The sequence below is a fragment of the Chionomys nivalis genome, chromosome 3 (genome assembly GCF_950005125.1).
Source record: "Chionomys nivalis chromosome 3, mChiNiv1.1, whole genome shotgun sequence".
In the NCBI taxonomy this organism is placed as follows: Eukaryota; Metazoa; Chordata; class Mammalia; order Rodentia; family Cricetidae; genus Chionomys; species Chionomys nivalis.
The window spans coordinates 39,617,869-39,644,379 of NC_080088.1; the positions used below are offsets into that span (position 1 = coordinate 39,617,869).

The 26,511-nt window shown below is 45.0% G+C and overlaps 1 protein-coding gene across 1 annotated transcript; it reads left to right on the plus strand.

Moving 5' to 3' along the window:
• Positions 1 to 317: 317 nt before the first annotated feature.
• Positions 318 to 26,359, plus strand: Hcls1 (hematopoietic cell-specific Lyn substrate 1). The gene is made up of 14 exons (XM_057764916.1): positions 318 to 420; positions 2,689 to 2,772; positions 3,297 to 3,370; positions 14,214 to 14,343; positions 16,329 to 16,439; positions 19,751 to 19,805; positions 21,674 to 21,784; positions 22,303 to 22,358; positions 22,922 to 22,991; positions 23,939 to 24,150; positions 24,535 to 24,651; positions 25,071 to 25,347; positions 25,497 to 25,559; positions 25,754 to 26,359. The coding sequence occupies exons 2-14, from the start codon at positions 2,689 to 2,691 to the stop codon at positions 25,885 to 25,887; spliced, it is 1,494 nt and encodes a 497-aa protein (XP_057620899.1). The 5' UTR covers positions 318 to 420; the 3' UTR covers positions 25,888 to 26,359.
• The last annotated feature ends 152 nt before the right edge of the window (positions 26,360 to 26,511 follow it).

Below are 26,511 nucleotides of genomic sequence, written 5' to 3' on the forward strand. Positions count from 1 at the left end.
TGCTGGGATCACAGATGTTTGCTACCACACTCCCCTGGCTTGTTCTGAATTCTTTTACTATCTTAGATGCAACTGTCCTACGTAGGACACAGAGTGGTCCTACAGCATTCCTGAACGTGTCTTAACTGTTAGGGATGTGGCTCGGATGTGGTCACTTTTATAACTATCCCATGACTTGCAAAAACTTTTCAAAATACTAGACACAGAAACACTTAACCCTTTTAAGTACCTAAAGCTTAAGGAACTGACTCAAACTTCAGGAAGTAGCTGTGAGGACAGTGTGGCAGGAAATGACAGAAAATCTGAAAACGGAACTGAGCCGCTGCTCAGTTTCTTGCCCTGAAGTGGTAGCAGCTGGTGGGGCCGCTGGGTGTGGATTTGAAGAGCCGGAGCTGGGAGCTCAAACAAACAGTAGTGAAGGTGGGTACTCAGAGCTCTGGGAGACTTGGGGAGCACAGGGAAGTGTGGAAGAGAAATCCACACAGCCCTTAGTTTGCTAATTGGTGCTGAACTTGTGATGGCCATCAGGTCTGTGTGCAGTGGTTGACAATGAGCATGGGAAGATAGGAACAAGGAAATGGCCTGCACTCAGGGACGTGATTGATCAGCCACCTAGGACCGCGGGCCCAGCCAAGTATGCCCTGGCTTCTATTCAGTGTCTACACATCCCACTCTAAGGGCCGCCTGGCCCCGGGCACTAAGTAAAGGAGTCCCACAGAAGATGAAGACTGTTGTACGGTCTCTCAGGGACACAAAATGCACATGGGGAATGTAAGGGAACAGGAATTAAAGCAAGAGAACACTGGTGCTGAGCCGAGTGCTTTGAGGGGCCAAATGCAGACATGATTATTCAGCTGGGGTAACTCTCTGTGTTTGTGGGAATCCCAGAGTGTCAGAGACAGGCAGCTATGTTAAGCCATTCATTATTTAATATTGGGGAACAAAATCACAGAAATCGGGGAGTTGTCAAAGTATCTAAGTTAATATTTGTAAGGTGCTTGGTCTAGTATCTGGCTAAGAGGTACATTCTCTGTGTTGCGTGACTGGCTGTGGTCCCGCGGGGGCTGTCACATTACTGAGGTCATAAGTCAACACTGTCCTCAGGCACTGGATGTGCTGGCATTCTCTGTCCTTCACCGGGTCATTCTCCAGCCTTCTGCTTCAAGTTAGCAACCTTATTGATGAGTCATCAACAGTACGAGCGTATTAAGTTATTTTGATCTTAAAAATGGGTATGTGAGGTTGATGGGAGAGATGGCTGAGGCCTGGGGGCAGGGGATAGGATAGAGGATGAGACCATCAGACTTCACTGCTTCCTTATTGCCCATGAATACAGTGGACTTCTCCTTTCCAGTTTCAGAACAGCGCAAGAGTCAGGTCATGTCAAAGAGAGGCCATAGGATGTGGTTCACGGGTCATCTTTACCTGTGCTAACCCCTATCAGTAGCTACTGCCAAGAAAGGAAGGCATTGTTCTTAGCAGCTCGCAGTGACTCTTGGCCTGGTTAGCTCACCCTAGCTGCCCCTTAGCAGATCTTTAATTCACCTACCTCAGATTTCCCCAGAGATGATCTTCTGGGGGTTGTTAGGAAACAGAGGCAAGGGTGGAGGTTTCCAGGTGCATCTCGGTGGAGACTTGGGGCCTAAATGGACAGAATCCTGCGGATAGGAACTGAAGAGTGTCTCCTCTGGGAAACAGTGATGAACACCAGAATGACCTCCTGGCAGTGGAGGACCCTGAGAAAGAAGGGTGAGCAGGGATTTGCCAGCCAATAAGTAAGAGCGGAGCCAGGAAATCCCAAAGGCTACCAGAGCAGATGGGCACTGCCCCTTGTTACCTTGCCATGCCACTGTTCAGAAGCCCACAGTGTGACTAGGCAGTTCCTCCTCACACTCCCTTGGCAAGGCTCAGGAAAACACGGGTATCCGGTGGAGGAATGATTGCTCCCCTGCCAAACTAGTTTTCTCCAAAGACCTCTGCAATGCTTACTTGGTTGGTAAACTCCACATGTGTTTCAAAAAGGGGATCTGTTACATGCTCTGTTTGAATATGTATATCTTTAAATACAGTTGAGCAGTGTTTGTAATTGAGTGCTAAAACATAAAGCCTTGGTGTTTTCTCCCTTAGGAAACTGAGATTCCCGTCAATGTTTCCCCTTGCATCAGCTAGTGTGGGTCTTTCAGCCAACTGTCCCGACAGCTCTTCTGTGAGTGTGTCTTAGAGTGAACGTAGGACAGTAGCCCATGGACAGGTGAAACAATTTCAATGTAGCTAAGCAGATTATAGACAGGAGGCACCCTGGACTCATTTATCTCCTGACAATTAGAAAGGAAACCATGGAGAAATCTGAGGGAAATGCCACCCCAATCCTGCAGAAGGTGTTGTCAAAACTACAAGCTGTGGACGCAGTGAGTGGTCCTGGCACATTGACAGAGGTTGCTCAGATAGTTGCCTACATCTATCCTGACTTCCTTCCAGATGTGGGTGGACTCAGACCACTCTGATATCTTAAATAACTCCCACTCCTTTCTCTACTAAGAACTCTCCCTAGAACTTCTATCTGCTTTGTTTCAGCTCTCGTTTCCTTCTAAGAATGGCGAGAAACATTTGATTGCTTCAGCATTCTGATCATCCTTCCTCTTGATTCCTCTGTCATTCCTAATTATTTCCATTGTCTGTCGCCCTCAGATGTGGAAGTCTGTAGTGGGGCATGATGTGTCTGTTTCTGTGGAGACCCAGGGTGATGACTGGGATACAGACCCTGACTTTGTGGTGAGTAGGCATAAACTTCATTGGGACAATGGGGGTGTGGGACACCTCAGCCACTCTGGCCTTCGTGAGGGGTTAGGAAGGAGTATCTGAGATTAGGATAGTCTTCGTGGTGAGACAGATCGGCAGAACCACTAGCTGACATTATGAGGAATGTGTGATAACTGGTATTGAACATAGAAGGGCCCAGGTGTGAGTGTATTTGGTAGTGAAATTGAGGGACTAGGTCACTCTATCCTGAAGTTGAAGATCAGTTGAACCTGGGACTCTTCTGGCCTATGGTGCTTGATTTGAGATGTCCTGAGAGATCTAAGGAGGAAAGGGTGGGTGATTCAGAGTAAGACAAGGATCATTAGCTTAACTTTAATTCTCATGCGGGTCGAGATAGGATAAATGCAGCTGGGAGTGACAGCAGAGACTCTGAAGAAGCATCTAATGCAGGGGACGGAGATGGGGAGGGTCAGCTGGGAGGCTTCTTGCAATCTAGCCTGTTTCTTGCTGACGACGTTACCTGCTGTCCGTTTTAGAATGACATCTCCGAGAAGGAGCAGCGGTGGGGAGCTAAGACCATCGAGGGCTCTGGACGGACAGAGCACATCAAGTAGGTGCTGGGAGACTGGGAGGGAGGGGTGGTCCATGGAGAGCTGATGAAAAGCCTGCGGGCTCTGGGCAATGTGCAGCAAGAAAATAGCCATGTCTAGGAATCTTTCTGTTTATTTATTTGTTCTAGAATCAGTCTCTGTGTGTTTGTATATCTTCATGTGTATTTGCTTCATCTCTCTCATCTTGTCATCTGTCTTATTATTATCTGTCTTTTATGTATGACAGCTCTATGAACCACCTCCCCCCCGGCAGTTTGCTGTATTAGCTATCTCCCTTTCTTCAATCAGACATGAGATAGTCAGAGAAGAGGCACAAATGCTGAAGATCTATCTATCTATCTATCTATCTATCTATCTATCTATCTATCATCTATCTATCCGTCTGTCTGTCTATCTCATCTATCTATCTCTATCTATCATCTATCTGTCTGTCTGTCCGTTCGTCTGCCTGTCTGTCTGTCTATATTTATCTATCCATCTATCTCTATCAACTATCTATCTATCTATCTATCTATCTATCATCTATCTGTCTGTCTGTCTGTCTGTCTGTCCGTCCGTCCGTCTGTCTGTCTATCTATCCATCCATCTATCCATCTTTCCATCTTTCCATTTATCTATCTCTCTATCTCTCTCTCTATCTATCTATCACCTATCTATCTATCTCTATCAATTACCTATAAAATGCCATTCACCTATCCCTTCACATAAATACAGAACATGTGTTTAGAGTATAGGGTGACTGCCAATGGGTTAAGAAGAAGACTTCAGTGTTGGGTGTGGTCTTACGCATCTTTAATTCCAGGACTCAGGAGGCAGAGGCAGGCTGATCTCTGGTCAGCCAGGACTACATAATAAGACCCTGTATCAAAAAGAGAAGGCATCAGTAAAATGTCAAAGTTAAGGTCTCCTCTGTAAATTCTATAGTGAAGTTAATATCTGCTGTCATAGTTGGGGCAGTGACTTGAGATACAAATTTGCATTGGACTACATGATGGAAATTGGGAACCATTAGTGTTAACATAAAGAAACCAGACATTTGGAAACTCATGACTAATTCTATTTTAGCAATGATGTTTAGTCTTCAAGACAATGATCCAACTTTCTTTTTATCTGAAATAAATGTGGCAATGTAGCTCAGGTGGAAATAATTTTGCCTAGCAAGCATGAAGCCCCGTGTTTGGTTCTAGCACCAAAGAAACTAGGCGTGATAGCTTATGCTTGTAATCCTAGCACCGAAGGGTGGAGGGAGGTGGCTGTAGGCGGAGTGGTGTCTGCAGAAGGGTCAGAAGTTCAATGTCAAGGCTAGCCTAGGTTACACTGTGTGTTAGTTACCAATAATGCATTGATATCCTGTTAAGGAAGAAATAAAAGCACTTCCCCTTGTTTAACCAAAAGAGAGTCTAGATTTGAATTCCCTACTTCATGCTCTGTCTGTCTTCCTCTGTTGGTCTGCTGTATGTGTCTCAGTCCCTTAGACTGGTTGAAGGCTGACTCGTGAATCTGTACGTTCCTGTGTCTCTGTGTGTCTATCTGTCTTGCAGATGATTGCCCTGTGACTGTGTGCCTGGTTTCTGGATCTCCCTAACTAAAGGCTCTCTTCTATCTCAATTGAACTGCATAGAAAACTTTATGTGGGGAAAGGAATGAGGAACACTTGGCAAAAATCTTTAACAGAGTTTAACATGGATTAAGTCTCTGGCTCCAACTGACCCAGATAAACAAATATCATTGTTTATCAACCAATATCCACAATGGTTACTTTCAACATTTATGACATTTTTCAGGAAGTTGCTTTCAACTTCTGTATTTGCTGCTTTCAGCAAACGACGCACAGGCATTATCTGGGTCAGGGGCATAGAAGAGGACATGATTTAAGATCGCAACTGTGCATTAGTTTAGGTTGTAAGAATTGATCAGATGGCAAGGAAGTTTGGTCGTTACACTGTTCTCCTAGAGTCAGGTTTAACAGGCTTGCAGTCTTAAGTGTAAGTGATTCAAGGCGTGTTAACTTCGGCTGTGAGGGCCAGCACAAGTTTTAATCTCTTAGAACGTAGGAGATATTTTTAGAATATCATATCACCACAATACATGAGACTCTGTCTCAAAAAGAGAGAAGCAAACATGGTCATATCTAGGGTTTTCTGTGGACTATTGTCTTTGGCCCCTGAGAGACATACTTCTCTTTTACAGACTAGTCTGGACCATCTAACCAGGACTATTGCATTGGGTTGTACCAGGCTGTCATATTTTAGTAGCAAAGTAAATGCAATGCTTTAAGAAAAAAGCTGAAAAATAATGAATCAATACCATTCCTAAATTTGGCAAGATTAAGACGATTTTCAGCTTCATTCCCAACTCCTCCACCCACACTCTAACAATATTTTGGCCTCATTTTCCCCTAGATTTTAAAGGTGTGAGTGATGGCCACATTGCAGCTGCCATAGTCTTAAGAAACTTAGCACACATTTGGGCAGATCTGGAATATTACTAAACACCATTCAGACATAAGTGGTTTGACTTAAGTAGCTATATTAAATATTATTTTTTATATTTTATTTACTTTTATATGTAAGGGTCATTTGTCAGTATGTATGGCCCTGTACCACGTGTGGTTCTGGTGCTCATGGAGGGCAGAAGAGGATGTTGGATCCCCTAGGACTGGAGTTATAGATAGCTGTGAGCTGCCTTGTGGGTGCTGGAATTGAATCCACGTCTTCTGGAAGAGCAGCCAGTGCTCTTAACTGCTGGCCATCTCTCCAGCCCCAACTGAATATTTAACAAATCAACCAAGTCTGGAAAGTACACAGTGTGACAAAGAAAAAGAATAGGAACAGGGCCTTTCCAGAAGCTTCTTTAATGCTCATTCACCTGAAAGCTCATAGATTTAAGAAGGTTGAGGGAGGCTTTTCCTTTTCTGAGTGAAGGCCACCTGTCCTGGTGTTCTGGGACCTACTGAGATGGGGAAACAGTATTCCGGAGCCTGCATCTTGCATGTTCAGTAAGAGCAAAGCCTTTTAAGGACTTCTAGAGTCCTGCCACCAGCCCATGGGAAGAGCTTGCATTTCGAAGATATTGATTCAGTTCACAGCTCTGTCATTACTAGCAGTATGAATTTAGTTAGCTCGTTTTATTAATTCACAGGAATGATAGCAGCTACCCGAAGGTTCATGTTGAGAGTTCATTGAGTCGTCTCCCTGAGTGTCTGCTGGTACTTAGTGCTGTTTAGCACATTGGTGATATTATCTCTATGCTCTGTTAATAGACATTTATCAGAATCCCAGCCCCCAAACTTAATACGACTATGCAACAGCCGAGACTTCCTTCTCCCTAAATGGCTGCATGGCATAGCACTGTACACATAGCTCTGACTTGGGTCCCGGAGGCCGTACACTGTGGTGACTCCATATATCCAACTAGCTGGATCCATAGCCACTGGAATAAATGGAGATACTTCCCCAAAGGCTTACCTGTCTGTATTTGTTAAAGCCTTCAAGGTACAGAAGCTTGGATCCCCTGTGGGAACAAGCTAGGTGACCTTGGGCAAACTTTTTATCCTCTCTGATCTTCAGTCTTCCTACCCAGATCAAACCGTCCTCCAGGGGACACTCCAATGTGAAGCCTCTAACTTTCTTTGGACAGGGCCCACTGAGCCACCCTCCGTGGTCAAGTGGAAATCACCAAGACACTGGGAGCGGAGGGGAAGCCAGACTGAGCTGACTCAAAACAGGAACAGGAAGTGACTGTGGTTCTTAGTAGGCGGGCCGCCTACCCCCCTCACCACTGGTATCTTTCAGGTCAGCCTTGAATTAGTTTAGTCTGGGGGTGGCTTTCTAATTCATAGACCAGCTTAAGTGATTCTTCCATCCCTCATCAGCTGTGTAGAGAAATGGCCCAGCGGTCTAGGGCTGTCCCCTCATCCCCATGCTTGCTTGCTCCTCTGCCTGCTGTCTTACCCCTTGACTAGTAAAGCATCCTTATCACCCTCAGACAGTGATTCTTAAACTCACTGTGGGAGAGGACCGAGGGTTTTGTCTTCTATGTGTCTATTATCAAATTTGTTACATATTGACACTTTTGTAAAATAAAATATAACTGAAAAGCCATGACATCAAAGATATAAGCACAGTTTTTACTTTTAGATTCAACAGATATGAGGTCACCGTGCAAAACTCTTGCTTGTGTTTCTAAAATCAAACTTTTGATTTTTATCTTCTTTCGTTGTAAAAAGAAACAGGTCAGCTCCCAGAATGCACTGTAAGCAATACTGTGGGCAGCACTACACTGGACAAGACCTTCGGTGCTTCCTGAAGCCTTTGGGTTAGGTCTCACTGAGAAGTAGCTAGAGGTACCCATCTCAGTGACTTACCTGATTTCTGGGTCCTACAATTCTACACTGAGTAGAAATGAAGAACAACACAGTACCTCAAAGTAGAACCCTGGAGGTCCAGGGACGGCAACCAGCTTGGCTTTGCCAGCACTCGGGGCATTAACCATGTGACTGGAGTTAATAGTACCAGCCTCCTTACCTCACAGGGTTCCTGGGAAGAAAACCGCAGCTATGGATAAGAATAAAGGGCAACATGAACTGAGCTGAGACCCATCATGCAGACATGCCTGTCTTTAATAGATGATGATGTCATTCTCATAGCACAGAGAAGTAAGGTATTCATTTTTGATCTTCACAATTTGTCTAAGGATGTAGACATGATATAGACAAATACTTTGAATTCAGCTCAGCCTGAGTCTATGGGCCTTAGTCCGTATGCTATATCATTTCTAGTAGACCTAGTTTGTCATGCCCACGATTCTCTTTTTACAATGGAGTGTGACCTCCCACGACCACGACCCCTTTCCCTAAGGTTGCTGTTCTGTTTAAAGCAGCCGAGTACATCACAGCCTGTAAAAAGTCTCCTCTGCCCACCAGCCAGCTTCCAAATGACAACACAGAGACTTCTCATTAATTATAAAATCTTAGCCTTAGCTTAGGCTGGTTTCTAACTAACTCATATAACTTAAATTAGCCCATTTCTATTAATCTCCATGCTGTCACATGGTTCATGGCTTTGCCTCTCCTCCTGCATGTCCCGCTTCCTCTGCATCCGGTTGGTGACTCCCTCTTTCTTCTTCCCAGAGCTTTCTCTGTCCTGAATATCTGTCTATACCTCCTGCCTAGCTACTGGTTGTTTAGCTTTTTATTAAACAATCACAATGACACATCCTTACCCAGTATAATCAACTATCTCACAAAAATAGTCTGGCCTTCCTGACATGCCATGCTCCACGCATAAGCATCGGCCTAATTATGAGGACATAAAAGCTATCATTCATTTTATTTTCTTTTTTTTTAATATTTATTTATTATGCATGCAATATTCTGTCTGTGTGTATGTCTGCAGGCCAGAAGAGGGCACCAGACCTCATTACAGATGGTTGTGAGCCACCATGTGGTTGCCGGGAATTGAACTCAGGACCTTTGGAAGAGCAGGCAATGCTCTTAACCACTGAGCCATCTCTCCAGCCCTATTTTCTTATTTAAAAAGAAATCATTGTTGTCAATGTGTAATAATTATAAACAAATGGTTCAATGAATTTTGATAATACTACAAGTAACCACCAGTACGGTCAGAACATAGAAGATTTCAGTTACCACTGAAACTTCTCCGTGTCTCCGTAGTCAGTGTCTCCTTGGCCAGTACACACATAAACACTGACCTGTATCGTGTAGGGTAGTTAGCCTGGTCTCTCTAGAGCTTCAGTAAATGGATAGCATAGACTATACTCTTTTGTGTTGGTCTTCTTTTACTTATAATGTTTTTGGAATCTAGCTAGAGCGTTGTATATATTGGTCTTTTATTTCTTGTTGTCAAATAGTGTCTGTTGTGTACCTACATTACAGTTTGGTTTATTCGTTGCTCTGTTGTTGGACTTCTAAGTCTATTACAAACATATCATGAGCATTTGAACGCAAATCTCTTTGTTGACATATATTTTTATATTTCCCAGAGTATTCTTAAAAATCGAATTGCTTATTCATATAGTCAGTGTGTGTTTACCTTTTGAGAAACTGCTAATCTGTTTTCCAAAAGGAATTTACCATAGTTTATTTTCACCAGAAATGTATTTGTTTCACATGGTCCATGTCTTTGTCAACACTTATTATTGTTGGTAGTTTGAATTTTAGTCACTCTGTGGGTATGTAGTATTTTTAATTTATATTCCTTGGGTAAGTAAACTTCATCAAGTGTTTTTTGCATGTCATGCTTGTCTCTTTTTCCATCTTCTTTATAAATTGTCTGTTCAAATATTTCCTCACCTTTACAATGGACTATTTTCCTACTGAGTTCTCTATATATTTTAGAAATAGATATTTTGTGAGATGTATGTTTTATAAATATTTTATCCAAGAGTAATGATTGTTCTTTTAATTTCCTGGTGGCATTATTTCATAGGCACAAGATTTGAATTCTGAGGAAGTCTAATTTATTTAAAAAGATTTTTATAAGTAGTGGGTTAGTTTTTTTTATTTGTTGTTGTCTTTTTGTTTAAGAAAAAATTCTCTTAAAGTTGCTGGAGAGATGGCTCAGTGGTTAAGAGCACTGGCTGCTCTTCCAGAGGTCCTGAGTTCAATTCCCAGCAACCACATGGTGGCTCACAACCATCTGTGATGAGATCTGGTGCACTCTTCTGGCCTGCAGGCATACATGGAGGCAGAATGTTGTATACATAATAGATACATAAATAAATAAATCTTTTTTAAAAAGTAACTATTTAAAAAAGGTGTGAAGATCGTCTCTAACATTTGGTTCAATTTCAAATTTTATCTTTTAATATTTATTTGCAATATGAAGTTGAGATTAAGTTTCGTCTTCTTCTATGGATATCCAGTTGCCAAACAAAATTCAAACTGTCCCTTTCCCACTGACTTAGCAGGTTTCTTTGACCTTCTGTGTGGTTGATTTCTGGGCTTTATTCTGCCTCACTAAGCAATGTGTTTGCTCTGGCAGCATAGTTACCACAGTGCAGGGACTGTTGTAGTTGTGTGGTAAGTCGCTGAAACCAAACAGGACTCCAACAGTGTACTCCTTAAAAATATTTTTTTTTACTATCCCAAGATTTTATGTTATTTTATTTTGATACAAAAAACTAATTTCCTATTTAGTCTTTTTTTAAAAATTCTTCTCTTGTACAATATATCCTGACTCCAGTTTCCTCTCCCTCCACTCTGCCCAGTTCTCCCTCCGTCCTCCCCCTCCCCCAGATCCACTCCTCATCCATCCATTTCCCTTCAGAAAAGAGCAGGCCTCCCAAAGACAACAACGGAACATGGCATAGCAAGATACAGTAAGACTAGGTACACACTCGCACTTCAGGGCTGAGCCAGACAACCCAGTAGGAGGAAAAGGGTCCTAAGAGCAGATAAAAGAGTCAGAGACACTCCCCACTCCCGCTGTTAGGAGCTCCACAAGAACACCCAGCTCCACAGTCTTAACGTTTATGCAGAGAACCTAGCTCAGACCTGTGGAGGCTGCTTGATCGCCTCTTCAGTCTCTGTGAGTCCCTATGAGCCCTGCTCAGTTGATTCTGTGGGCCATGTTCTCCTGGTGCCCTCGACACCTCTGGTTCCTGCAATTCTTTCTCCCCCTCTTCCTCAGAATTCCCTGAGCTATGAGAGGAAGAACCTGTCTATCCCAGGCTTGTATAATTTTATACATTTAGAATCAGCTAGTTGGCTCCTGGAAAAAGAAGAAACCTGTTGGGATTTTGATTGGGATTCCCCTGGAGGTGTAGGTCATTTAAGGGGGTAATACACACGCTGGTGGCATTGGGTTTTCTGATCTACAAACCTGAGCTATTCTTCTACTTATATAGATCTTTTTTGAGGTTAGTTTTTTTTTTCAAAAGTATTGTTTAACGTTCCCGTCTTACTCATATTTTGTTAAAGTTCCCCTAAAGCATTTCGTGTTGTGTCATGAGTATAACTTACTTTTGACTTTCGGTTTTCAAATGTCTTTGGCTGGTAGATGAGTTGACTTTGATAAAGAGTCTTTGCATCCTGTAACCTTGTAAGTACTTAATAGTTCGGTAACTTTGTGGATTATTTAGGCTTTTCTAAGCACATGTTCATATTGCTTGGGAATAAAGACTTTATGGTCTGAATTATTTCAGCTTTATACCTTTATTTTCATTTCCTTATAAAACTCAACAGTGCTGCCCTTTCTCCCTTTTCACCTCTAAAGTCCTGAATTTTTGCTTTATTCTCTTGCTCCGTCAATACAAGTCATTTGAAAGCTTGAAGCAGAGACAGCATGTCAAAAGCCCCTTAGATGTGACACTGGGCACCCTGGCTGTAACGTGTTGCTTTTCTGTGTCTCTTCCATCTGTTCACTGTTACTATACATGAGATCTTTTGTGTCCTTAGAGCCTGGCAATGATTTACACTCAGAGTTGTTTAACTGATATTTACCAAATAAAATGATTATAAAATAAGACCCACTCAGATAGATTCAGCTATATGGTAAAGAAATTTATAAAAAGTTTGATTTTCATTTGGATGTGGCTACAGATGCCTGTAATCCTAACACTTGGAAACAGGTGAAGCTCACAAGTTCAAGGTCATTCTTGGCTACACAGGGAATAGAGACTAATCTGGACTACCTGAAGTAGAGGCTAGCCTGGACTATGTGAGACTGTTTCTCACAAACAAAAATGAGTCACAAAACAAAACAAAAACAAAAAAAAAAACAGTTTTGTAAATTTTTGTTGTTGATCAAAACATATTCATCCAAATAAGGTCATCTGTTGGTACATTCCCCTAACTAGCCATTCAGTAGGCGGATTTGCATATTTTCTCAATTGCAAACAATGTTTGTCCCCAACCCTCCATTTCTCCCTTGAATATCTCAGCTGGGAGCCTCTTGAAGACCTGTCCGTCCATTTCAGACCCAGGCAGCTCTGAGGCCTTTGCAGGCTCATTGGATCTCTGCTTTCACTGCTGCCAAAGAGGTCAGGTGAGGCACAGGAACACCGGGTGCCTGCAGCCGCGGGCAGATTGATTTCATCTGGTTCCTAGCCAGCTCTCTAAAATAAACCGTGGCTAACGCTGAAAGGCTTTTACAAAGGCTCCAGCGAGATTATCCCACTAGACCAGCAGATGGGTCTAATCTTCCACGGAAGGAGAACATCTCCACTGTGGGACAGTCACTCTACCTGTAACCAGTCTCTGCTGGGTCTGAGCTATCGAGTCCCCGGACACCCAGATATTTCTATATGGTCCAGGGGTCCTTGCATATTTTCCAAATCTGTGAGCTCTTGCTGTCGTTTGTTGGCACAGTGCTGACTGATCAGCTCAGATCTTCAGACTAGATAGACTGTGGCTTCCTCCCTCTTCGGTGTTGCAGCCTCCATGGTAGTAAACGTAGAAAAGAACATGGACATAGTAGAGGAGTGAGTGCTCTTGTCCCCTCCCCCGCCAGTGCCACTGTCAGAGGTGGAGTCCCGGTCCCAAACTATGGGACCTTTAACTGTTCTAAGAGAGTTTGTTATTCTCAGAAATTATCAAGCTTAGGTTGCAGAATGTTATTGCTTGACAAAAAATACACTAATAAAACTACACTAATACTAATGAATAAATAAACTTACTCAAATCTACATTTTTATAAGCATCAGTTTTAATGACTTCCATTATGTTATTGAAAGACAGCATTTCTATTTTCTTAGCTATTTCCCAATTACTAGGCATACAGATTAGTTATTTTTGCTACTGTCTGTAATGTTTCAATCACTAGACCTTAAGCTTTGCCATATTTAAAAATGTTTTTCTGGGGCAGACGCTTAGAACCGTGGTCTAAAGGCATTTGCATATCTTTATGTTTCTTGAGACAGATCACCTAAGTGATTGAAGGCAGGTCTTTTCAGAGAGAGCGATAGCTTCTCAGTCGTGTTATGCCCAAATTCGCGAAGTCCCCTAAAAAGCCAACAAGGAGACAGAGTCCCGTATGTAAAAGCAAAGAGCCTTTATTTTATGCAAATTTGCAAACTCCGTCTCCCCGCTTGTCCAATATACTGGAATAAACAGAGAGCCCCCAGCTCTGAATTAGGCTGAATCAGGAATACTCCAAATTCCAAAGGAAGGAGCAAAAAAACATCCTGACCTTTTGTTAGGGTAGCAACAGTCTGTCTGGAAGGTTATGTGACTACTTCAGGTACAAACTATGGCTTGAGAGCCTGGCTGCCATATCATAGAGAAATATGGGCCTACAGTTCAGGACCCCTGAATGGCTGACATTTGTCTAGGGGTGTCCTGGTGAGTGTGTGCTGGTAGGTAGTATTATCTACAGCAGTTGGAATGTTAGGCAATTCCTTTGGATGGTCGGTTTTTGGGTGGTGCTTGGGTAATCTCAGTTCTTGGTCCTTCCTGCAGCCAGGCATTGCTTTAGGGTAAACCACTGAGGCTCAGGCCTCTTATTAAACTTATGGATGGCTGAGTACTACTCTGGCAGGTGATAATGGTTGAAAGTAAAGAACTTCCTTTGAGTGATATGTTCATATTTAGCTTATCATGGCTGGCTCCTATAGTAAATATATAGGTATCATCTGTTTACATGAGAACATGAAAAATGGGACTAAAGATGACAAGGTTATGTTAGTGAGAAAGATAAGAGATCACAGGATCTTGGCTTCTAGAGTGTTTAAACGTTGGTTGTACCAACTTCTTACTCCAAACCTGTCACTGATACATTTGGGGGTCTCAGAGTTTTGCTACAAAAGATTTCCACTTTTCTGGGGAAGGGGTCTGTTGACCTCCCTGTACAAGGTGAGCATCAAGTGTGTGGTTACTTGCAGCATCCACCAGCTGAGGAACAAAGTGTCCGAGGAGCATGACATTCTCAAGAAGAAGGAATTGGAGTCAGGGCCTAAAGCCTCCCATGGCTATGGAGGCCGGTTTGGAGTGGAAAGGGACCGGATGGACAAGGTGAGTAGAAAAGGAGAGATCTGTTTTAGAGAAAAAAATGATGAAAAGCAAAGGACTAGCTTGTTGGGGCTTTGATTTAAAATTTGTTCCAAATATGGTGTCCATTTGGGCTTTAAAGGAGAATGATCTATGAGCTGTTAGTATCTCCCCACCCCCCCATCTCAACACACAAGATACAGAAGGCAGAAAAGAGAGTCAAGACATTAGAGCAGCTGGCCAGCTACAGCTCCAAGTATACTGTGACCCTGGGTGATGGATAGTTTTAATTGACAACTTGACACAATCTGGAACCAGCTGAGAAAAGAGCATCAGTGAAGGATGGTCTAGGTCAGACTGAGCATGTCTGTTGGGGGTTGTCTTAATTACATTAATTGATGTGAGAAGCCCACTGTGGGCAGCACCACCCTCTGGGCTTGGGTCCTGTGTTATATAAGAGTAGAAACAGCGAGTTAATCAGCAATTCTACATGCATTTATTCTCTCTGCTTTTGATTGTGAATGTGACTGGTTCCTTTAAGTGCCTGCCTTGACCTGGAATTGTAGCCACATACAAGCTTTCTCCTTTAAAGTTTCTTTTGGAAGCTATTGTAATCACAGAAACGAAACGAAACTATGCCACACTCAGACTGAGGAAGCAGGGAACATTAGTGGAGGAGGGAAAATAGACTGGAGACTTATTTGTTGCCTTTAAATGCTGTGTATTCTGTCTGTATTGCAACTTCTCTTATTTTCTTTTCTCAACCTGTGGGTTACAACACTTTGGCATCCACATATCAGATATCCTGCATACCAGATACCTACATTATGATTCATAACAGTAACAAAATTACAGTTATAAAGTACCAATGAATCAATCTCATGGTTGGGGGGGTCACCACACACAGTACAAGGAACTGTATTAAAGGGTCACAGCATAGGAAAGTTGAAAAACACTGCCTTGGTGTATTATGTGATTATGTGTGTATGTGTGTTGTATGCATATGTTGTATGTGGTGTATGCGTGCATGCAGGTTGTGGGGGCGGTGAGTGCACCTGTGCGTGCACAAGTGGCAGTCACAGCAAGATGTCAAATGTCTTCCTCTGCAGCTCTCTGCCTTAGTGCCTTGGGGCGAGATTTCCCACTGAGTGTGAAGTTCATCAGGTCACCCAGGCTGGCTGGGAAGGGAGCTCCCAAAATTCACTTGTCTCTACCCTCTCATGCTGGGGTTATAGGTACATGTAGCCATGCCTCACTTTTTTTGTGGGTGCCAGAGATTTGATTTTAAGTCTTCATGTTTGAAGAACAAGGACTCTTATACACTGAGACACTCCTTAGACCTTTAGCAATCTTTTGTTTTGTTTCCGGGACAGGATTTCTCTGTAGCTTTGGAACCTGTCCTGGAACTCACTTGGTAAACCAGGCTGGCCTTGACCTCACAGAGATCCACCTGCCTCTGCCTCCTGAGTGCTGGGATTAAAGGTGTGCACCACCACCGCCCAGTTTAGCAATCTTTTATATGTACATTGAAAACTTCAGAATTCACTTCTGAACTTTGGTTGTTCCAATGATTAAAGATCTAGGACAAAGATAACTGGTTGCTGGAGTGAGGATGTCATCATCAGCCTCGTCAGGGCATCTAGTCAGTGCCTCTAGATGCGCCCAAACTTTGCTCCTCTGTTTTATCTGCTGTGCCCCTGTTTGAGCTCTCCTCTCCCTTCTTTTGGGTTCAACACTGCTCTGGCTATATATTCTCTATCTTCTGACTTCCAGTACATTCCTGGAGGCTTCTGAGCAATGGCTCTCTAGTGACGTGAAAAAAGATTCTGGGATGGGCACCACTCTAGAGAAAGTTACTGTGTCCCGCATCATCAGTTCCTTGGTGCCCCTGTCAAAGGCTACAGATCTGACCCAGAAGGAAATTTCTCATATCCTGACATCCATTTGCCATCTCGATTATTACTTAAGGTCATTGTGATCTTTTATACACCATTCATGATTTTCCTTAGAGTGCTGTGGGCCACGAATATGTCGCTGATGTGGAGAAACACTCTTCTCAGACTGATGCTGCCAGAGGCTTTGGGGGCAAATATGGTGTTGAGAGGGACCGGGCAGACAAGGTAAGTGACAACTTTCTCCTCTGCCATAGCACTTACGTTATGTAGGTCCATGTGTTGTAATAAGAACGGCGGGGCTGCGTCCCCGGCATCCGGCCGCCCGCATGGCTAGCTTATGCCCCCAAATAATTACACGGAAACTGTATTTTTTTAAATACTGCCTGGCCCATTAGTTCCGGCCTCTTATTGGCTAGCTCTTACATATTGATCTAACTCATTTCTAATATTCTGTGTAGTACCACGAGCTGGCTTACCAGGGAGGATCTTAACCTGCGTCTGTCTGGAGTGGGAGAATCATGGCGACTCCTGACTCGGCTTCTTTCTCCCAGCATTCTGTCTGTTTACTCCACCCACCTAAGGGCTGGCCTATAAATGGGCCAAGGCAGTTTCTTTATTAAATGAAAATAACTCCTCCATCATCCATGCTTCTTCAGGACAGGACAGTGGAGGCCACCAGTGTCTGGTACTCTCACTGAGTACAGGACAGATCTCATGACCTGTCTCAGCAGGGCTGGTGGGGAGGCTGTGTGTGGAGCATCATCATCCATTTAAGTTCGCCAGACCTGGGGGTTGCAGTGCAGCTCTGGCCTCACCCAGGAGAGGCCCAGGGTTCATCAGCAAAGCCTCCTTTAGTGAGTTAATAGGCAAATATTCCTAGTAAGAATGTCTTAAGGCATTAACAGAGAAGAATTCCTCAAATCAGCAAGTAAGCCGGTTAATTCATTAGGATGGCAATGCTCTGAGAAGTGGAAGGATTGAACAATGATCCCTGAAGCTGGGATGGAGACTCCTTTGTATACAAGGGTAGCTTTAAAGAGAACAAAAGGCAGTTCTAAATGGGTGCAGCTTCATTCCGTGGAAGGAGCAAGGTTGGCGATCCTGGGTGCTTTAAATTCCAATTTAGGATATCAGGAGCTGAATCCTTTCATGGCACAGGTTAGAGTCTCATCTGGAAGGGGAAGGGAGCCATGGAGGAAGAAGGAGAGGGGGAGGGAGAGAGGAATGGGCTAGAGAATCTTCACATCTGGTTTATTATTTTTATTATTGTTGTTGTTGTTGTTATTATTACTAGCAGGTAGGCCTGAATCCAAGCTGCAAAGTGTTAGGATGATAATTGTTTGCACTGTAGGAGAAAATACACCCCAAACAAAACTGAGAAAGTTCAAACCATGCTGTAAAAGAAAAGGAGTACAGAAAACACATTAAAGACAATAATGTGTGGAGCACATATGGTTCCAGAAACAAGGGAGGATTTCCTAGGTCTTGGCTTCCTTCTGGTGGTCTTTGCCCAACCCCATATTGCTAGTTGTTAGTTTACAAGCACAAATTGCATCACCTAAACAGTTCACATGTCCATAAACCATGAATGAAAGAGTAGAGGATGGGGAAGTGGCTCAGTTGGTAGCTGCTAGCCTAGAGTATGGGGACCACCCCAGTGCCTCATAAACCAGGTATGTTGGACATACTCACTCCCAGGTAGAAGTAGAGGGTCAGAAATGCGTTGCCTGCTAGCTCTCCTCCCACAAGTCCATTTGTCCATCAAGAGTTACAGAAGTGTGCCAGCCGGGTCTATCATATGAAAGATTTATTGCAGCATAGATAGCCTGGGACACACAAAGTCAGAGCCCCCACATGATGAATAGGTGTGTGTCTAGAGGGGGAATGTGATCTGCTTGATGTGCAGGGAGCCTGGGTTTATTTACATCTCAAATGGGTGTGAAGCAAAGCTGCTCCACTTCTGCTTGACTTGGTCTCGGCATGATGCATTTAGCTGGTTGTGTCTTATCAAATAACAGCACGGCCCTGACTAGGTGTGACTCTCCTGGGGACCTTTAAAACTGCAGAGAATAAAACCCACAGGACTCCACAGGACCTCGTTTTCAGCAACCCACAGTGCAGTTAGCCTCCTGGCATGGAGTTTGCCCAGCCAAACCTACCTGGTGGGTTATCTGTGGCCTTCAGTGGGGTAAGGAGGAAGTCAGCCTACTGGCTGGGAGTTAGGCCAGTGACCTGCCAGAGAAGAAAAGCCTCAGCAATAGGGGGATTTCTTCTGGGCGAGAATCCTGGAGTAAACTGCCTTGGATCTAAAGTGGAGGCACCCAGGCATTAGCCTGATCTAATCCGGGACCTCTCTCCCTCGGTCTCTGGTTATCTAAGAATTAACTATCTTCTGTCTTCCTCATGTCCAAAGTCATCCTTGCCTACAGAGGGAGTTTGAGGCCAGCCTCAGGTATAGGAGACCCCGAAAAAGAGGGAGGGAGAGAAAGGAAGAGGGGAGCAGGGAAACCAAGAGAATAGTTCTTAAGATACAAAACCAAGATTTGCTTAGAAACCTGTAGTTACTGAGCAGATGGGGACACAGCTCCCAGGATGGATTAGGTCTTGGGACCAACTTGGATCCCATCCCACCAAAATCTGTGCCTTGCATCCCTGTGAGGCTGTAGTGAGGAGCGGTGGGCCGCTTCCCGCCACCCGGCTAGCTTTGCCTGAAATAATTACACGGAAACTGTATTCTTTTAAACTCTGCTTGGTCCGTTAGCTCTAGCCTCTTACTGGCTAATTTTCACATCTTGATTAACCCATCTCTAATAATCTGTGTAGCACCATGAGGTGGTGGCTTACCGGAAGATCTTAACCTGCATCCATCTTGGAGAGGAGAGCTATGGAGACTGACTGACTTGGCTTCTTTATCCCAGAATTCTGTTCTGTCTACTCCATCCACCTAAGGGCTGGCCTATCAAAGGCCAAGCAGTTTCTTTATTAATTAACCAACGAAAGCAACAGATAGATGACACTCCTACATCATGAGGTCATGCTGAGATCAGCACAGTTCAGTGGGAGTGAGGTGACTAGCCTATAGGCGCCCAGAGGCACGCATAGCTTTTAGTTTGCAGGGTCTTTGCTACCTATTGCCTCATCTTAGTTTGTGAGACTCACATAGGGGGGAAATGCTGATTCCTTGCTAACTCAGCAGATACTATACCATGCTCTGTTGAGCTGTCATATTATTCCAAATGAAGAGAGAGCATTTATCTCAATTTTACCACTGTAGTGGGTAAGACACATTTAATATTATTTAAAGAGACGAGTGCTCAGAGATGTTGAATATTCCCAAAGCTAACCAATTACAAATGGGGGAAGTGGGATTTGGATCTGGAGTGGTCTGGTCCAGAGGCCATGATGACTGCTTTGTAGCATTGTTCCTACTTTCAACTCCAAACTTAGCCACAGGTCCCCAACGCTGCCTCTGGGACTGCAGTGAAGGCAAGGGTATGAATCAGACAGCGGTGACCAATCATTTCTCTCTTCCTCAGTCAGCAGTGGGCTTTGATTACAAAGGAGAAGTGGAGAAGCACGCATCTCAGAAAGGTGAGTACCCAGTGCCTTGGCTACCTGGAGGGTCGCTCCCCTGCTTACAACTTCCTTCCAGCAGCTTATCATGGCTCCCTCCAGCCCCCCACTGTTTTGGCCATGGCAAATTATATTTTCATCATATTCTTTCCCCCTCCCAATTCTACTCAGATCCTTCCTGCTCAACCAACTTCATGCTCTCTGTTTTGAAACAAAACAAAACCACACATACACAAAACCATGGAATCTAACTTGTGTTGGCTTTAGAACATGGAGCCTGCCATGTGTCTAATAAACTGAAACTATGTATTTTTATTTCTTAAATTGAGGAAATTTTTCATATCATTTTATTGATATTAGCTTTTAATTTTATTAAGATAAAAAATGATTTCCAGTATTTCTGTCTTGCTCATGACCTATGTGCATTGGGATCAAAGAGTTGATTGTGTAGTTTGAGACAGAGTGTTCTTAGTCATTTAGCCAACTAGGTCTTAGTGACAAAGTTGTTTGGATCTTCTATAACTTTACTGATGGTTCTTTTTGTTCAGAGGTTTAAATTTTCAACAATGACCATAAATTTGTCTATTTATCCTGCTGTTTCTCTCAGGTTTTGCTTCATGAATTAGATTTATTCCACTGTACTTATTCCTGATGGATGATGCTGTCCCTCTTGCCTTTTAGAATGCATTCTTTCTTGAAATCTGCTTTGTGTTGTGCTCATGATACCCTTCTTATGATATTCTTTCCACAATATATTCTCTTTGTGTGTGCTTGCTCATGTGTGTGAGTGCATGTATGTATTGAGGCATGCAGAAGTCAGAGGTCAGTGTTAGGCATTTTCTTTGATCGCTGTGCACTTTATTGAGACAGGGTCTCTCCCTAAACCTGGAGATCATAGATTCGACAAGGCCAGCAGGTCAACAGGCTCCAGACATCCTGTCCCTGTCTCTGCAACTCTAGAGTCGCAGGCATACACTGTCACACTTAGCTTTGTATCTGCGCTCTTGGGACTCAAACTCGGGTCCTCATATTTACATGGAACTGTACTGACTGACACACCTCCCAGAACCCTCCCTCTCAGTATTTATTTTCTGAGATCAGTATTTAAGTTATTTTCTTCACTTAGAATTCCTAAATCCTATTAATTGGGAAAAAATGAGTAGTTACATTCCACGCTCAGATGTAGAACTAGAGTTCCAAATACTACTGGTAAAATTTCCTCTTGTCAAATCTGAACAGACTACAAGACACCTTGCCATTTCTTGTACAAGTGAGCAGCATTTTTCTAGACATCTTTTTCTTAGGACTTGGCAGAACCTCCTTTCCAGCTCCCATGCCCACTCTTGAGTAGATTTTAGAACCATAGACCCTAGGTCTTAATCCCATTTTGCTGAATGCTGACTGTAAAGCCCTCGGGGCTTCTGCGATGTGCGCTGACTGTCACTCTCGTACTTATTTATGCAGCTCCAATTTTTGCATTTCTTTCTGGAGCTAGGATTATTTCATCCTCCCCCATCTTCCTTCTTTTCCTCCTTTTCTTGTATCTGTTCCTTTCTTCCTCCTCTTCCTCCTCTCATTTGGCTGAGATTTCTCTGTTTCTATGGGGGTGGAGGGACAGCATTCAACTCCCATGTCTGCCTTTTATCCCAGAGATCTCGTCTCACATTCTCTATACACAGCCTTTCCTGGAAAATATCAAGGGGATCTTCTTGTCTTGGGATGGAGGTGAGGGCGTCGTCCCAGTTAAATTAGCTCACCACTATCTGAGCTCCGAACCTTCCCTGCCCTCCCACCCTGCGCTCATTCCTGTAGACTTCTTGTGTGCGCATGTGCGCATTTTCCTGTGGGCTGAGGGCCGGCTCTCAGGCCTTCCCTGTCTATTGCAGATTACTCTCATGGCTTTGGTGGCCGCTATGGAGTAGAGAAGGATAAACGGGACAAAGCAGCTCTAGGATATGACTACAAGGGAGAGACGGAGAAGCATGAGTCTCAGCGAGGTAAGTAGCGTGGATTGGGAGGAGGGAGGTCTCAGAATAAGGAGAGCAACGAGGAGAGTCAACATGGATGGAAAGGACAGCAGAAATGGAAGCAGGGCAGAGAATGGGGCAAGGAGGAAAGGGATTGAGGAAGGAGTGCAGCCAGGCAGGGTAATGGGCGGCTTGGTGTGAGTATCACAGGCCAGTCAGCCTTCGTGTGGACAGAGAGCACTTCCCTGGGGCTCAGCAGCCATGGTAGGAGGGCTCGTCTTGTTCTGTTTATTTCCTTGTATTTTGCCTTGGTTGTCACTTCCATTGTGTTTCCTTTTTCCATCTCTCTCTTCTTTCTCTCCCGAAGCCCCTACCTCCATCCTCAACCCTTTTCCTTTTCTTCCTGGCATCCCTGTCTCTCTCTCTGACATTTCTTCCTCTTTCTCTGCCTTCCACGTTCCTGTCTCCCTGTCCATCTGCTCCCTCTCCCTACCTATTCCCAACATTCTAATCTCCAATTTTCACTCTCAGAATTTTCTTTCCCACAGACTATGCCAAGGGCTTTGGTGGCCAATATGGAATCCAGAAGGACCGAGTGGATAAGGTAAACAGAGGGTACCATGGTCTTGGGAGTGTCTCTGTGGTAAAGGAGCTGCACGGAGGATAGCAAGAGAAAGGAGGAGCCAGAAGACAGATGGAACTCTTGGAGCTGGGTCACCAAGGAGCATGAATTCTGTAACCTGAGGTTTATCTGAGAAGAGTGGAGGGGCCAGAGAGTCAGCGTGGGAAGGGAGACACTAAGGAGATCGGACATGACATTTCAGGCATTTCTTAGTCCTGTCTTGTCTCTCCCTGCTCTGCGTTACCATACTATATGTTCAACGACTCCTCTTCCTGTGTGAGCAAGGACCTTGCTCCATTCTAGGTATAACTGGGCTCAGGAACTTGCAATTCTAAGTCTATTGGGCTTTCAAAGGGGGAGCTGAGCTCACCAGTACAGTTCTTTACCCTTCTCTCTCCCACCAGATAATATTGAAGACCCGGTCCAACTGTTACCTACTACATGGCTACGGATGCCTCCCAGGGTGGATCTTTCCCCCAGTGTTGGCTCATGGATCACTACCCTTCTGCTTCCCCTGACTATATACACTGTTCTTCTGCCTGCAGAGTGCCGTTGGCTTTAACGAAATGGAGGCCCCGACCACAGCCTATAAGAAGACCACCCCCATAGAAGCCGGTTAGTCTTAATTCCCTTCTTAGTGCCCTTCAGTAGCCTTTCTCTTCTGACCCTCTCTCCTCCAAGATTATCCCTTGCATGCCTCTGGCCACCGAGATAAGCCAAGGAGGATGAGAGCGCTACTCTCATCGATCCAGAGTCTTGTCTCCTAGAAAATCCTGACCTACTGGATGGCAAGAGGAGCGGCATTAGGGAAGGAACTAGGGACAGAGACACAGAGAGACAAGAGTGAGGCGTTAGCTGGGAGATATAGAGTAGACATTTGGGATGAGGGATAGGGTGGTGGCGGGTGGAGATACATAGATTTAAAGAATATGGGCTGAGAAAGATGCTGGTTCAGGAACTCACAACTTTAAAAGGACAGCTGGTCCTTTGGTCATATGGAACCTGGGCTTCAGTGCCATGTGTTGCCCAGGTCCTAGTGTCCTCTCACAACCTCTGTACCTTCCCCTCCTGTAGCGCCTGCACTACAGGACTTTATACGAGCCAGGAAAGGGGCTGGAGATTTAAACACATATGCACACATACAGGGACATGGAGACATGGATCATCTTTGATATAAGAACCCCAACTTTATTGAGTTCCAGGGAAACTTATATTGGGATCCTTAACTGATAGCCACACCCCAGCTCTTGGGATTTCCAGCTGTAAAACCCACCAGAAGCCACTTCCCCTGCCATCAGGAACTCATGAGGGTCTCGTGCTCAGAGCAGCTGTAGGCACAGGAAAACAAGTTGTTTACTCTGTTCAGTCCAGCAGGCAAAGGGTCTGAGACAGGCAAAGAAAGTCAAGGGGCCAGGGGTCCGCATCCCCCAAAACCCTCCATGAGTCACCTCCTCATCTTCTTTCCTCCTGCATAGTTAACAGATCTCCTTTTTTTTTTTAAAGCTCTATTCTCTCCACTCGCAATTCAAGACACCCTTAATTTTCCTCCTCTGTGTTTGCAGCTTCCAGTGGTGCCCGTGGGCTGAAAGCAAAATTTGAGTCCATGGCTGAGGAGAAGAGGAAGCGAGAGGAAGAAGAGAAGGCCCAGCAGATGGCCAGGCAGCAACAGGAGCGAAAGGCTGTGGTGAAGATGAGCCGTGAAGCTCAGCAGCCACCGAGGCCTGTGGAAGAGCCAGCAGTGCCGGCCCCAGTGCCCAAGAAGATCTCCTCTGAGGTGAGAGCGTGGTTATTGGGGGTCCAAGATCTCTTGACCTGACTGGTGTCCCAGGTGTCCCAGTGATAGGCAAAAATAAATAAATGAATAGAAGGCAGATGTCTCCCTTGCTAAGCAGAGTCTGCTGTGCTTGTCTTTGTGAAGATTCCATGTGTGTAATTGGTCCCAGGTAGTAGAAGGTCAAGAGAAAAACAACAACACAACAACCAAGCCATCAAGATTTATAGACTCTACCGGTTAGAGTCTCTATAATAGAGTCTAACAGATAGCAGGTCACCAGCTACAACCGGTAGCCTTTGCTGTGCCAAGTGGTTACCAGCTGCAACAGGTACCCTTTGCTGGACCGACTAAAGATGAAGGACCCATCATCCCCTTGTTCTTCAGGTCTGGCCTCCAGCAGAGAGTCACCCACCCCCAGAACCTGAACCCATGAGAAGCAGAAAAGAACACCCCGTGCCCTCTCTGCCCAGCATGCAGACTCCACCCCAGAATCCCCCGGAGGTAAGCAGTGTCCCAGAGAGTGTCTGTCCCTACACCATCCTCTCATGTCTTGGACTGTTTAGGAACGGCCAATCTTACTCTGGTTTTAGCACTGAAAGTCCTGCATTCTGGAAACTCCCTAGTCCTGAGCAAACGTGGACAGTTGGTTCTCTTAGCTGTGGAAGCCCAACAGTGTGCTTTTGCTTTGATGTTCCTCTGGTTTTCCGAAGGCTCTGCCTTGCTTTCCACACCCCTCACCTCACACCTTGAGTTCCCCCCGTCACTTCCTTCGAGAGGGCAAATGTTTTAGGAGACTGGGAATGAAGAGCAGACCGTTTCTGAGGAAAGCTTCTCAACGGAGGGAAGAGGTTGGGTGGCAAGGGTGTTGGCAACCCATTAGGTCATCATGGAATCCTCCTGGCCCACACATCTCTCCTCAGGACGAGGAGGCCCCAGCCCTGCCCCCTAGGACTCCGGAAGGCCTCCAGGTGGTGGAAGAGCCAGTGTATGAAGCGGAGCCTCAGCCCCCAGCCCTGCCCCCTAGGACTCCCGAAGGCCTCCAGGTGGTGGAAGAGCCAGTGTATGAGGCGGAGCCTCAGCAGGAGCCTGAGAACGACTATGAGGACGTTGGGGAGCTCGATCCGCGGGAGGAGGAAGAGGGAGACTATGAAGATGTGCTGGAGCCCGAGATCACCCCTTCTCTGTCCTACCAGGCTGGTGAGTGGGGTGAATGGGGAAGGGAAAGCAGCTCACAAATGTGGTCAGTTTCTGGGCATCAGAGAAGGAGGGGGAATCTCCCCTTTCTGCCCAATGAGATTGTGTCTCTTTGCTTTCTCCATGTAATGTTTATATTTCTCATTATTCAGGATCATCTGCCGGTGCTGGTGGTACAGGGACCTCTGCTGTAGCCCTGTATGATTACCAAGGAGGTAAGCGTGAAGCCACTTGAAGGGCCTGGCACACCTGTGGCCCCTGATACATAGGAAAAAGGGTGGGTTCTGAGGGTCAAGGAAGAGCCCAAAAGGCTGGGCCTGTTTCCTTCCCTGAGGCTTAGAGTTGGCACAGACAGGCACTAGGGGATTCCTGTCTAACCATCCTAATGTCTCCTCAACTTCCTCCCCAGAGGGAAGCGATGAGCTCTCCTTTGATCCAGATGACATCATCACTGACATTGAGATGGTGGATGAAGGCTGGTGGCGGGGCCGTTGCCATGGCTACTTTGGACTCTTTCCTGCAAACTATGTCAAGCTCCTCTAGTGAGCAGCCCTATTGTCTTCTGTTACTCCAATTCCCCAGGTTCAAAACGGCTCTGCCTCCTCCTACCCACTCCACAGGACTGCTGCAAAGGACCTAATAGCATGCCATGGAGCGCCTGGGTTCAGACAGACCTCCCTCTCCTGCTTTATTAAGAGCTTTAGGTAGAGACAACATGAAGCAGGGGCCTTCCCTCTGCATCCACTCTTCCCTGGGATAACCTATAGCATCATCTGTGGTCCTGCCTCCTTCCCAACACCCCCCTCTGCTCTCCTCCCTCTTGAGTGCTGGCGTTCCCCTGTATACTAGTCATCAGGGAAACTCTTGCTAGGCAGCCTGATTTTGCCTGGTTGTGCTTTTTTGCTCAATTTCTTCCCGTAAGAGAGAAATTGGAACTGTCTTTTCTGTTTAGACATAAAACTGAGAATAAAGCGAGACTGTGGCTTAGCTTTGTACTGGGGTAAGTGGTGGTCTTAGTGGGGCCTCTCTGGCCTGTCTCTACATCCCTCATCCACATGAACCCAGAAGACTCTCTAGTCTTGTGGTTAGGATGTGGTGCTCTTACCATTGCCCAAATCCTGTGCCTTAGGGGTCAGGAGCTAGGCCTGTTTATGTGGCTGTACCTTA

Bases quoted from the DNA above. Each gene is read 5' to 3' on its own strand.
- Hcls1 (XM_057764916.1), top strand. From the start codon at position 2,689: ATGTGGAAGTCTGTAGTGGGGCATGATGTGTCTGTTTCTGTGGAGACC. The intron at 3,371-14,213 runs GTAGGTGCTGGG...GGTTACTTGCAG, and splicing joins GGACGGACAGAGCACATCAA to CATCCACCAGCTGAGGAACA. The intron at 14,344-16,328 runs GTGAGTAGAAAA...GATTTTCCTTAG, and splicing joins AAAGGGACCGGATGGACAAG to AGTGCTGTGGGCCACGAATA.